The sequence below is a fragment of the Bos indicus x Bos taurus genome, chromosome 18 (assembly GCF_003369695.1).
Source record: "Bos indicus x Bos taurus breed Angus x Brahman F1 hybrid chromosome 18, Bos_hybrid_MaternalHap_v2.0, whole genome shotgun sequence".
Classification (NCBI taxonomy): Eukaryota; Metazoa; Chordata; class Mammalia; order Artiodactyla; family Bovidae; genus Bos; species Bos indicus x Bos taurus.
In genome coordinates, this window is record NC_040093.1 from 28,982,805 (window position 1) to 28,997,296 (window position 14,492).

General features: G+C 43.8%; 1 protein-coding gene across 3 annotated transcripts in view; it reads right to left on the reverse strand.

Moving 5' to 3' along the window:
- Positions 1-14,492, reverse strand: part of WWP2 (WW domain containing E3 ubiquitin protein ligase 2) — a 147,141-nt gene that overhangs the window by 95,273 nt on the left and 37,376 nt on the right. Inside the window, exon 1 of one of the 3 annotated variants that reach the window (XM_027516114.1) lies at positions 1,335-1,458. The exons of the other annotated variants lie outside the window; for them this stretch is intronic. Coding sequence (XP_027371915.1) covers positions 1,335-1,443 — 109 coding nt within the window. The 5' untranslated portion in view covers positions 1,444-1,458. Of the gene's footprint in view, positions 1-1,334; positions 1,459-14,492 lie in introns of those variants that run through there. 3 annotated transcript variants of the gene reach the window in all.

The following is a 14,492-nucleotide window of genomic DNA, read 5'->3' on the forward strand; positions in this document are numbered from 1 at the left end:
GTCTCCTGGGTATGGGGTGCCAAAGGGAAACACCCCTTTCCTCCTTGCCAGCATGTGTTAAGAAAGCCCTATGGCTGCCCACCTAGCACACCAGCCAAGCTCCACTGGCCCACCAGGCTCTTGGAATCAAAGCTCTGGGCACATTACTGGCAGGGGCTGCAAAAGTGCCCACTTAGAGCATGGCTGGAAGAAGTCAGGTTCAATTACAATCAAGTGGAACATACATCATGAAAAATTTTCACTGGCAAGAGACTTCAGTTCCTTGAAGAAAGCTAAGGCCCTGAATGCATGTGAACTTCAGCAAGCCTATTTCTTCTCTTCTGTTCTATAAGAACCCTCTGGTTACCAATACCTTGTGATGCTACTTTCTGGAGGTCAAAGACAGCAGTAGGGTTAGATATTAGAAGCTAGGGGAAAAGAATTAGGAAAATCCTCAAGTACTGTGCCAGGAAATCTCTTTAAAAGCTGCAAACTGGGAGAGGCAAGAAGACATTGGGTGCTTCCTAGTGGAAGCACACACCACCTCAGCAAGTAGGGATTCATGGATGACTCTTGCCACTTTTGTGGATGCTTGACACTTTCCAGAATAGTTTTTGGGGGTTTTTTTTAGCCAGCATGCTAAAGAACAGAGATTGTAAACTTGAAAAAAAAAAATACAAATTTAACACTACCTACACATCTTGAAAAATGAAAAAGAAGAAAATATACAATCAACCTGCTTAAGGAGTAGCTCTTGACTCTTATTTTGAGAAGCTTGCAAAGCTTCAGATTTGCAAGTGGCTTCAGGTTAATAATTTCCTATTGGGAAGAGTTGTTACGTGCAACGAGGATGACTAATATTTTTCTAAGAGTTACTTTTTCCCTTTCCCGACTTGGACTTTCTAATATGTTTTTTGCATATGGTACCAATAAGTATAGATAAACAGAGCATGGAAGCTACCTTCCTCATTCCCACAGAAGAAGAAAAAAGAAATTACATATACCAGAACTGCCAAACTGTGCCCTTATAATGCAGTTCAGTTAAATCCAGAACCCCTACCTGGACAGTCTCACCACCAAGTACAAAAGGACTTTCTACTTTAGAATCATCTTCTATCATGACTGTCCCTCCCTCTCCTCACACCCCCCAAAATGCATGTGCACATATATGCTTCTATCTTATAAAAGGAAAAATATTTTCTTCCCTTTTTCTTCCTGACTAGGAATACAAATGGAAGGATCAACCTGGAAATTTGAGAAAAACCCAACAGGACACAAAGTAGGATACTTTCAGGGGAAACCAAGTCCTCTCGGGCCAGGAGTCTCAGAAGAAGCCCAATGAAGACGTGACTAACCTGGCCTTAACAGAGCTGTGCAGCGGAGCAAACAAACCTCCTTCTTCCTGCCTCCTTCTGCCCTTGATCCCACAGGCCCATCAGAAGAAAGTGAAAATAAGCAGGGCATTCATTAACAGGTCAGTGTTCCTTCTGCACATAGCTGTGAAACACTGGTGCACAGAGAAACGGAACTGCAGGAAATTCCAGAAGGGCAGAGAGTAAACAGACTTCTTTCCCTTCCCTGGTTCCCCGTTAACTCAGACACACACAGGCTGGAGATTACCCCAGGTTTAAAGAGAACACCCTTTCACGTTCCCTACTTAGTAAAGGAAGCCAAGGGGCTTCCAGGATTTACTGTTAACGATGTCTCTTTGGCTTCCAACCTCAGTTGGAGCCTAACAAGAGAAAGCCTTTTCTACCAGGCTAGCAGCAGGTCATAAACACTGGAATTCTTGTTGGGGTACCAATGTTGACTTTGCTTCACCCCACCTTCCCGCAGCCCCCGTCACTCATGCCCTCTTCCCAGAGCACAAGGTGTGAGAGTCCTAGCGTGGCCTGGAAGTCTCTTCCAGGCTAACGCTGGGAATCCGTTCTTAATAATCATCTCTAAATTAAAGTCTTGGCTGACAGAGGGTTGCATTAACTCCTCCAGAAATGAGAAGAGCTTCATTTCACAAAGTGTGTGAACTTTTCTTTTTTTCTTGTGCATTCATTCAAGATGCATTTTCTGGGCATCCACTATTGACACTGTGCTAGAAGCTGTGTTATCATGAAGAATGGAAATAGACATGGTCTCTCTGCTTTGAGGAACCTCACCAAGTCAGTGATAAAAACAGAAGTCACTAAATAACCTCCCAGAGAAATGTAAAGCTGCAGCTGTGAAACAGATTTCATGTAGGAGACCTTATGGTGCCATGAGCACTGGATACTTGGCCTGGTCAGAGCATCAGGAAAAGGTTCCTGAGGAACTGACAACTCAGCTGTGATCTGAAGTCTCAGGGAGAGAGCCAGCAGGTTTGGGGGGTGGGTGTGAAGCAGGCTGGACGGGCACATCTACGGGCAGCGAGATGCATCTGGGAAACTGCACAGAGACGAGTGTGTGTGGGTGGAACGGGATGTGATCGGAATGGGGCAGGAGAGCCAGGTGGTGACCAGATGTGGCAGTGGCTTGTGCGCCCAGTGTTGAAGTCTTTCTCTATCCTAACAGCAGCAGCATGGTACTTAACAGTTTTTAATTAATCAAGGTGTGACAACATCAGCTTCATGATTTTAAAAATCATTCCACAGCATGGAAAATAGACTGGAGGGGAGTAAGAGTAGATGCAGGCAGAGCAGACAGGAGGCCAGAGGGAAGAACCAGACCAGTAGAGGCGGAGGTTTTAGAAGCGGACAGACTTGCAAAGATAAAAACCAAGAGAACCAGTAAACAGACCAGCAAAGAAGGTGGACAAGAGGAGTGGACTGTAGCTCAGTTGGTAAAGAATCTGCCTGCCATGCAGGAGACCCGTGTTCAATTCCTGGGTCAGGAAGATCCCCTGGAGAAGGAAATGGCAACCCACTCCAGTATTCTTGCCTGGAGAATCCCATGGACAGAGGAGCCTGGCGGCCTACAGTCCACGGGGTTGCAAGAGTCGGACACGACTTAGTGACAGAGACAGAGACCACCACCAAGAGGAGTGGAGGGATCAAAGACAATTCCTGGGTTTCTCACTTACTTAACTGGGCAAATGGAGGATCTATACATTGAAATATGAAACACTAGAAGAGGTCTAGGTCCAGGGAAGAGGGGATAAGTTCAGATTTGAATACACTGAATCTGAGGTGCTTCTGACATATCCACAAAGAGACGGCAAGACAGCAGTCAGGCACTGGGTACAGAGCTCAGAGGGAAGGTCTAGACTGGAGATTCAAACCTATGGGTCACCTGCACAAGGTAATTATGCGTAAAGAGGATAAGAATGTGAAAACAGAAGAAGCGGGTGGAATGGTAGGAAACTCAGGTCATAATCAAACAGATGAAGATGACCTTGCAAAGAAGACAGAGAAGAACAGGCAGAGAAGCAGCAGCAAAGTCAGAAAGGAGACCTGAGAAGGCAGGAAAGGGTGGGCTCCAAAGCATGGATGGAGAGTCTGCCCTTCAGATGGGAGGAAGAGGGATAGCTCGCCTTCAACCACAAGAATTCGGAGGAGAGGTTAGGCACACACATCCTCATTTCGGTTTATAACAGATTCATCAATCATGATTGCTCTAATTTTTTTTCTTGGTAGCTTTAAACTCTTTATTTTGTACTGGGGTATAGCTGATTAACATCGTTTTTTTAGATGCAGGGTCCCAGTGTTCTAAAGTCCAAGCCCCTACAGCTACAAATGCTTTTCTCTACTTGCAAAAAAAAAAAAAAAAAGCACCCGCATAAACACTCCAGAACCAGCTATTCATCAGAGTCATCTATCTACCAAGTACATTATAGACAAAGAGTCTCTCGTGAATCAACAGAGTGTCCTCTTAACACAGGAAACAAACAAACAAACAAAATGCTTCATTTGTCTTGGTGAATCTCACTGTTTGTCAAGCTATCGCCTATTTCTAAAGTGATTTAGAGGGAATAAATACAGATCTGGGAAAGGTACGTCTTTAGAATAAACTGCCAGTTTACATGAGTTATTGCTGCCTTGTCACCAGAAGTCCTCTTCCCCAAGCTGGGGAAAGTCCTCATCACCCATTAATTCCTAGGATTCCTAGACCAGGCCTGTCTTAGCAGCTCATCCATTCTCTGCGCCTTCAGGGAACCTGAGCAACCACATCATCACTCTCCATTGCACAGAATCTACGCTTTGTATTTTAAATATAGTACAGATTGGTTTTCAATGAACAAACCTCCTTTTCAACCGCATCTGAACAGCAAAATGTAGGAGCCCAGCTAGAAGAGAACTTTCATGGTTTAGGTTCTGCTTTTAAAAAAATCAGCAGAGTGAGGACTTCTTGGTGGTCCAGTGGCTAAGACTCCACCCTCCCAATGCAGGGGGCCCAGTTTGATCCCTAGTTAGGGAACTAGATCCCACATGCAGTAACAGAGTTTACATGCTGCAAAAAAGACTGAAGATCCTGCATGCTGCAGCTAAGACCTGGAGAAGCCAAATAAATGAATAAAAAATGTTTTTAATTAGCATAGAGGAGGAATTGGATGAAGGCAGTCAAAAAGTAACTACCTCTAGTTGTAAGATCAATAAAGACTGCAGGTGCAATGAAAAGCATAGTGACTCCAGTTGACACTGCTATACGGCCTACTGGAAAGATGCTAAGACAGAGACAGAGACCGCACCATCAGATGCAATGTTTCAGGGCTGTTTTGTTGGGTTTTTTCTTTTTCTTCTGGCAAGGGAAGGAAACAGCTCATATCCAGGCAACAGTCTTGTTTTCCTATCACCCATTCCAGGTTCTCTGCAAGGTTACCATTTCATGCCTGAAACAGCAGTCAATTCAGAAGCGGATTGTAATGATCAGAGACAGCATGGGCCCTCTAGGAGGCAGCTCAGCACCACAGTGTGACAGGTTTCAGAGGACTGGAGGAAGTTTCTAGAACTGCACGCACAGTACAAACTAGCAACCTGGTTTAGAAGAAAAGTCTCCCAAATCTTCCTTGAGTAACTTAACCTCTAGATATGAGCAACGTCCAATGTGACGGCCATAAGCCACATGTGGTCACTGAGGACTAGAAATGTGGCCAGTCCCGATTGAGGTGTGCTGGGGGTATAAACAATACACCGGGTTTCATATATCAAAATGGTAACACTTGGGATATACTGGACTGAAGAAAAGTCTTAGTTGCTCAGTCGTGTCTGACTCTTTGTAACCCCATGGACTGCAGATCACCAGATTCCTATGTCCATGGAATTCTCCAGGCAAGAACACTGCTGTGGGTTGCCATTTCCTTCTCCTGGACTGAAGAAAGCAGATCATTAAAACCGATTTGACCCTCTTGCTTCTGTTTTTACTCTCTTTAATGTGGCCACTAGAAAACTTTAGGTTCCATATGTGGCTCACTTCTCATTTCTAATGGACAGTGCTGCTCAGGTGCCCCCTTCCTGCCATTTTTTGGGCCATAATCATGAGTGGCTCTCACTGCCCAGGCCCAGCCGGCGTTCTCATGTGACCTGGGTGAACCAAGTTCATCCCTGCTGCAAAGCTTCCTTCAGCCTGGAATGCTTTTCTACTGTTGGCTTGGACAATCACTTCTCATTCTTCTACAGTTCTGGTGTCGCCTCCCCCAGGAAGCTGTCCTCAACAGCCCCTGTCTCCAGGCTGGGTTAAGTACCCTGTACTTTTCCTCCATTGTATCTGTCACAATAGCTACAGTCTGTGCTGGTTGCCTGTCCAGTCTGTCCACTCTCCTTTCTATATCCTAAATTCCAAGATGTCTGCCTCAGTTCACTGCTGCATCTCCAGCATCCAAGCTGGTGCTCAAAGGGACTTACTGTGTGAACGCTGACAAATAAAGAAGGGGGACTTCCCTGGTGATCCAGTGGTTAAGACTCCGCGTCTCCCAATGCAGAAGGCATGGGTTCAACCCCTGGTTGGGGAACTAGGATCCCTCATTCCACACAGTGTGGGCAAAAAATAAATAAATAAAAAGAAGGAAATTTCCCTGTCCCACAAAACTCTGATCCAACACTGACAAATTCACAAGTCTAAGGAGGGAAAAAAAAGAAGAAAGGGGAAAACTATCTGACCACATACTATGGCTTAAAATGCAAAAGTTCTCAATATATCTCAAGAAAAAGAAAAAAGGGGACCGCCTTGGTAGGCATTCATGCTCTGAGGGGTGGAATCACTCTTTGCTTAAATATACACTCCCAAGAGGCTGACTGCCCTCCAAAGCCGATAAGTTTACAGAACGCACTGAAGGCGGCCTGAAACCCCAGGCTACACTGGGGCGGCCACGTACCGCGGGAAAGGCTTTCCTGACAGAAAAAGCTTTTCTTCTTTTCTCAAGTGAGGCTCCACAAGGCAGCCTCTCAGCCAGTGACACAGAGAGCGGGTCTGTTTTCACATGCGTTGCTGGGGCCTGTGTGTTTACTCTTTGAGGCTCCTGGCTAAAAGGACCTTTTCTTTCAACCAGCTCTCCACTGACACCGAAACCACGGATGGGCCCGGCTGTAACTCTGAGAAGCCGGCGGGGGGAAGGGGGGTCTGGGGGAGGGGGAGGGGGTGGCTTCTGGCTTCTTCGGGAATTCCTTGAGGTTCTGGCTCGGCCGTATCTGTCCTGAGGTGCACAATAATGGAAAGCAACACACAGGGAGCTTTTCAGAGACTGTTACAGACAGGTTTAAATCCTAGTGCCTGGCAGCTGGTGCCAATCAAGGAAAACAGGAGTCACCGACGTAGGAGGCAAAAATGAAACAAAGGCCTCTGCATTTGGAGGCTGGGGATGGACTCTGACCAATGTCTCCTGAGAGAGGGCGTTCAGCGCCACCCTGGTCCCACCTCTGCTTCAGCCACGACACAGGCCACAAAACCTAAGTCACACAAAGATATGTTCATCCTCACTAATCTAATTAAGTGTGCCTATTTTATATATATATAATATACTAATACTAAATATTATCAAATTACATTATATTGTATTAGTATCTTCTTTGTGCTTTAGTCACAGGGCTAGGGGATATACAAGAGTTAACAAAAACCAGACTTCTCTGGCGGTCCAGTGGTTAAGACTCCATACTTCCACTGCAGGGGACATGGGTTCGTACCCTGGGGAAGCTCTGCAAGTCGCAAAGTGTGGTCAAAAATAAAATAAATAAACATGTTATATCAGGTAATTGTTAATATTAAAAAAAAAAAGAGTCAATAAAAACCAAACAATGACTGCCCTCATGGAGCTAACATACCAGTTATAGAGGACAATAAGTCAGATAAATAAGTAAAATACATATGATATGACATGTGCATGCTCAGACACTCAGTCATGTCCAGCTCTTGCAACCTCATGAACTTTAGCCTGCCAGGATCCTCTGTCCATGGGATTTTCCAGGCAAGAATACTAGAATGGGTTGTCATTTCCTCCTCCAGAAGATCTTTCTGACCCAGGGATTGAACCCATGTCTCCTACATTGGCAGGCGGATTCTTTACCACTGAGCCACCTGGGAAGTCCAGGAAAGCAGGTAGCTCAGCTTGTATCACGTTAATTTGAGGACACTGATTAGACAGCTGGAAATATAGGGCTGCCCAAGGAAAGGCAAAGGGTACCAGTCATAGGTGTGCAGACCAAATTTATAGTCATGAGGCCAGATAAGATCATGAAAGGAAGAGGTGCAAATTAACAGGCAGATGAAAACTAGGTCACTTGGGGTATCCCAATGTTTTCAGACTGGAGAGAAGGAAACTAGCCAAGGAGACTGGAAAAGAGTTACCGGAGAGATAGAACACCATCCAGGCATGGTGTCCTGAAAACTAAGTGACAAGAGCAGGTCAGGAAGCGATGGATTCCAACTCAAGAAATGAGAACTGAGCCACACGGAGGTGACCACAGACTTGGCACAATATTTGCAGCAGGGCAGCGAGAGTAAAAGCCTGCCTGAGAGTTCCTCAAGAAGGAAATGAGAGGAGAAAAGAAAAGAGACGCAAATGAAAATAACAAAGAGAAATCACTTGTTGTAGCCCAACAGACTGGCAGAGGTTAAAAGACTGGCAATGCCCATCACCACTGGGGGTAAGGGAAACAAGTTCACGTGCACACACACAGTGGGTGCATGAATGGATCCAGCCTTTGCAGCAGACCCAGGCCGTGGGTATCATGGAACTTGCAACTCGCCTGCCTTCTGACCCAGCAATGAATGCCCAGGAATTTACTACCCTAAGAAAAATGACAGGAAAACAAAGGTATCTTTACAAGAACTTACTGAAAAGTCATGCTTATAGTAGTAAAGAAGGAGAAACGGCCAACAATAAAAGATCTGTTAAACTATGGTACATTCATAGCAAAAAAATGCTATTGGAGCCATTAAAAGGATCTAGTTTCATTGAAGTAGAAAAACTGGATGGAAAAAAAGCAAGTTACAAGGCAATATGTATAGTCAGTTCCCAGTTTGGGAAAAAAGTTATATATTCACACATACGTACATACCCCAAAAAGCCGAGTGGATATATAACAAAATATTAACCAGGTTAGTGCTGAATAAAAAAAATGTCCATGTACCTTGTCAATTTTGCTGTGAACCTAAAATTGCTCTAAAAAATTATCTTTAAAATGATACTCCAAAGAAGACATACAGATGGCAAACACATGAAAAGATGCTCAACATCACTCATTATCAGAGAAATGCAAATCAAAACCACAGTGAGGTACCATCACACGCTGGTCAAAATGGCTGCTATCAAAAAGTCTACAAACAATAAATGCTGGAGAGGGTGTGGAGAAAAGGGAACCCTCTTACACTGTTGGTGGGAATGCAAACTAGTACAGCCACTATGGAGAACAGTGTGGAGATTCCTTAAAAAACTGGAAATAGAACTGACATATGACCCAGCAATCCCACTGTTGGGCATACACACCGAGGAAACCAGAACTGAAAGAGACACGTGTACCCCAATGTTCATTGCAGCACTGTTTATAATGGCCAGGACATGGAAGCAACCTAGATGTCCATCAGCAGATGAATGGATAAGAAAGCTGTGGTACATATACACAATGGAGTATTACTCAGCCATTTGAATCAGTTCTAATGAGGTGGATGAAACTGCAGCCTATTATACAGAGTGAAGTCAGAAAGAAAAACACCAATACAGTATACTAACTCATATATATGAGTTAATACTCCATATATATGGAATTTAGAAAGATGGTAATGATGACCCTATATGCGAGAGAGCAAAAGAGACACAGAAGTATAGAACAGTCTTTTGGACTCTGTGGGAGAAGGCAAGGGTGGGATGATTTGAGAGAATAGCATTGAAACATGTGTATTATCATATGTGAAAACTAGATTGCCAGTCCAGGTTCAATGCATGAGACAGGGTGCTCAGGGCTGGTGCACTGGGATGACCCTGAGGGATGGGATGGGGAGGGAGGTGGGAGGGGGATTCAGGATGGGGAACACATGTACACTCATGGCTGATTCATGTCAATGTATGGCAAAACCACTACAATATTGTAATTAGCCTCCAATTAAAATAAATTAAAAAAATAAAATGATACAAACAAACGTACTTACACAACAGAAAGAAACTCACAGACTTTGAGAATGAACTTATAGTTGCTAGGGGGAAGGATCTGGGGAAGGGACAGTTAAGAGAGTTTGGGATGGACATGTACACACTGCTATATTTAAAATAGATAACCAATAAGAATCTACCATATAGCACATGGAACTCTGCTCAATATTATGTGGCAGTCTGGACAGGAGGAGAGTTGGGGGAGAATGGATACATGTATATGTATGGCCGAGTCCCTTCACTGTTCCCCTGAAATTATCACAACACTATTTGTTAACGGGCTGTAAAAAAAAAAGTCTAAAAAACACAAACATCCATTGGAGTTCATAATAACAGAGTATGATTTGAAGCTTTGTAGGGAAAAAATAAAATTTCCAGTGATTTTTAACCTCCTTCTTTGGAAGGCTTCCCTGGTGGCTCAGACGGTAAAGAATCTACCTGCAATGCAGGAGACCCAGGTTTGATCCCTGGGTCGGTCAAGATCCCCTGGAGAAGGAAATGGCAACCTACCCTGGTATTCTTGCCTGGAGTATTCCATGGACAGGAGCCTTGCACACTACAGTCCATGGGGTCACAAAGAGTTGGATACGACTGAGAGACTGACATTTTCACTTTCTTTGGAAGGCTGTAATTAACAGAGGTTGCAGACAAAGACTCAGAGAACAAAAGGCCTAGGTTAAATCCCAGCTCTGCCACCACTTCCTATGTGATCTTGGGCAAGCTATCATCTAAGGGGATGGCAGTACTACCTACCTGATAGGTATACAGGAGGATTAAATGGAAAGACTATATATAATATTATATTATATTATACTATAGCATAGTATAGTATGTTGTATACGTAATCTTAAGAATTCAGAACAATACCTGGTACATACTTAGCACTCACAAAGTTTTTATCTTTTTTTTTTTTTCAATAAGCATGAAAAAAATGTCCCCCATTCACACATACAACCAAGTGTGGATCAAAAATATTCAGGGAAGGACTTCTTGGTGGTCCACTGGCTAAGACTCTGCACTCCCGATGTAGGGGGCCTGGGTCCAATTCCTGGTCTGGGAACTAGATCCCACATGCAGTAACTAAGAGTTCACATGCCACAACAAAGATCGAAGATCCTGCAAGCTGCAGCTAAGACCCAGAACTGCCAGATTAAATAAATAATTAATTTTTTAATAAATATTCAGGGAAAAGAAACTTCAGAAGGTTCCCAGAAGTTAACCTTGAACTTGCTGTGCTCCAGCAACTGTTTACAAAGCACTTAGGTTGTATTAGGGCTGCCCTGGTGGTTCAGACGGTAAAGCATCTGCCTGCAATGTGGAAGACCCGGGTTCGATCGCTGGGCTGGGAAGATCCCCTGGAGAAGGAAATGGCAACCTACTCCAGTACTCTTGCCTAGAAAATTCCATGGAGGGAGGAACCTGGTAGGCTACAGTCCATGGGGTCGCAAAGAGTCGGACACAACTGAACGACTTCATTTTCTCTTTCTTTAGGTTGTATTAGGTGTTATAAGTAATCGAGAGATGATTTAAAGTATACGGGGGTATGTGCACAGGTGATATGCAAATACTATGCCATTTTATAGAAGAGATTTGAGCATCTGCAGACTGTGGTATTGGGGGGAAGGGGTCCCACAGACACCGAGGGATGATTATAATGTTTTCAATTTGGGGATCAAGGCTGAATTTCTCAGAAGTCTTCTGTGAGCATTCCATAAGACTGAAATAACTAGGTCTTAGTGGTTTGCCAGGTTCACAAAAGTGACTACTTGGCTATGCCAGGACTGGTTTGGCCATTTCTCCCATCAGGCCTAATCAAGACGCTGCAGTTTGTAGCTATGTTCTGAATAACAGCTGCCTACCAGTTTACAGGACTGTCACATCCTTCCTTTCACTTTTGTCTCTTGCCCGCCTGCTCCTCATCTGAAGAAATTGTGAATAATTTCTCGAACTTAAAACTGTTTTTAACTGAGGAGCAATGTTTTAAAATTTTCTCCCTTCTCTGACTCAGGTTCCAAGGATCAGTGATTTTATTTATCTTTCAGTTGAAAAACTGGAAAAACAGTGTGTTTACTTTAAAACAAATGCAAGCACTGTCTGTCAGGCCTGCCTCCTTAAGATGCCCACCCACCAGAACACTTTATCCTCACAGCAGAGGGAGGGAGGCAGTGCAGCCCGTGTGACTGGCCTATCTGTTCTCGGAACATAAAGTGCAGTAACAGCCCTCTGCTTAAAAGATTTTTAAATAAATAGGGAGCTGTTTGCTTTTTCTCTCTCTCATTTTTTTTTTTAAATCTGGGAGACACACATGGGGAAAGAAAACAGACACGTATTGAAAAGGAAGAGCTAAGCAAGGAGCTTTTCGCAGGCACTTCATTTGTCACAGAGGTCTGGGTTCAACAATTCTCAAACCACCTCCTATGTATATAGAACTGAGGAAGTGAGTAAATGTATGGATGATGGTGAGAGCCAGGGTTCTCTGCGGAAAGGAGGAAAGTTAGAAAGAACCCTGTGAGGTTGAATTACCAATTGCAGCATGAATTCATCATGCAGAATACTGGGCTGGCCAAAAAGTTCATTTGGGTTTTTCCATAAGACGTTACAGTGAAACCTGAAAGAACCTTCTGGCCAATCCAATATACGGGCACAGAAATGTGTGTGTGTGTGTGTGTGTGTGTGTGTGTACATAAAGTCTTTTAGGAAAACTGAAGGCTCAAAAGCCAAGAACATTTTGAAGAAAAAGAGCAGTGAGACGAATTATGTCCAGGGATTTCCCTGGTGGTCCACTGGTTTAGAATCCGCCTTGCAATGCAAGAGACATAGATTTTGAACCCTGGTGGGGAAACTAAGATCCCACGTGCCACAGAGCAACTGAGCCCATGCGCCACAACTAGAGAGTCCGTGCCCTGCAACAAAAGATCCCACATGATGCAACCAAGACCTGATGCAGCCAAATAAATAAATAAAAAGAAGAGAGATGTCCAACCTGAGACTGACACTCCCTCCGGTGAAAAGAATTTAACACTGTGTAAAACCCAGGAGGAAAAAGTACAACCAGATCCTCAGCCTACACCATACATCAAAGTAAACTCCAGATTGGTTAAAGAGTGAAACATCTTAAAAACTAAATAAAGAAAACCATCACAAGTGTTACATAAGGAAGGTATCTAACTGCACTTCTTCCCACGTGGTACCTCAGCGGTTCTCAGACTTGAGCAGGCCTCAGAATCCTCTGGAACGTTTGTTAAAACACAGATCACTGGGCCTTGCCTGCAGTTTCTGATTCTGTAGGACTGGGATAGAGCCTGAGGATTTACGTTTCTAATGTTTCCAGGTGATCTGGAGACCACACTTTGAAACCACTGGGCTAACTGATGGTCCCAATGCCATTTGTTCACCTTTCTTCACTGATTTTATTTCTTTATTTTTGGCTGTGTGTCACGTGGCATGTGGGACCATAGTTTCCCCACCAGGGATAGAACTTGCGCTCCCTGCAGTAGAAGCATGCAGTCTCTAACCACTGGACTGCCAGGGAAGTCCTTTACTGATTTTAAATGCCACTTTTATCACACAGTAAATTCTATGTATATTAGATGATGTTTGGGGAAAAAAATATGATGGGGACTTATCAAAAGGATACAGGAGCGAGCTTAAAGAGGTACCCACTGGCCAAACCAAGGATAACTTGAGCTCCAAAATACTAAATTACAACACATGAATAAAAGAAGAATCCATGAGATAATAATACATACCTACATAATAATCCATGAGACTGATAATACATACCTACATAAAGGAAAAGGAAAAGCTCTTCCTTACAGCAGTATACCAAATACTAAATATAGAAGGAATGACTAAACTGGAAAAAAAAAATTCTGCAACCATCACAGTATTAACTGATTCAGACAAAAATCGTTCACGAATGCAAAAACTAGTAGGTGAAGGCGCCATGAGGAACCCATATTTACATGTTGTCAAAGTATTGTATCTCCCCAGAAATAACTTTTGATTTATAAAGAGAAAAATGGGGCTTCCCTGGTGGTCCAGTGGTAAAGAATCTACCTGCTAAAGCAAGGGTCACAAGCTGCATCCCTGGTCCAGTCTGATTTCACGTGCTCAGAACTAAGCCCATGCACCACAACCACTGAAACCCACACACCCTGAGCTTGTGTTTCACAACAAGAGAAGCCGCCGCGATGAGAAGCGGAGTACCGCAGCAGAAAGGAGCCCTCGCTCTCGGCAACAGAGAAAGCCTATGCACAGCAACACAGAAGAGAAGCCGCCGCAATGAGAAGCAGAATACCGCAGCAGAAAGGAGCCCTCGCGCTCTGCAACAGAGAAAGCCTATGCACAGCAACACAGACCCCACACAGCCAAAAGTAAAATTTTTTTTTTAATGTAAATAAATAAAGAGAAAATAGTCATTTGACAGTAGAGAACCTAACACACCCCACCTTAGCCTGATGGACAAAGTTCACGTCATTAATAATGAAACAAGCTGAGTAGGGTACCCTCTGGTCTGACTCAATAACAAGGATGCAACATCACTTCTAGTGTTCCTGCCAAAAATGTGTACTCTGAATCCAAACTGAGGGGATTCCACAAAAAGATGGCCTAAACACTTTAAAAAGGACACTGCTCTCAAAGACAAAAACAGGCTGAGGAACTGACAGCAGATTTATGGATAACCAAATCCAACACATAATCTTGCAGGGGATCCTGGATGGGGTGGAGGACAGGGGAAGAAATCACTTGAAATTCATTTTTGCAACAACTGGAAAATATGAATTATATAACAATATTGTAAAAATGTCAGATTTCTTGATTTGATTAATTTCCTCCAGGGGATCTTCCCAACCCAGGAATCAAACCCGAGTCTCCTGCACTGCAGGCAGATTCTTTACCGACTGAGCCACCAGGGAAGCCCAAGAATACTAGAGTGGGTAGCCTACCCCTTTCTCCAGGGGAT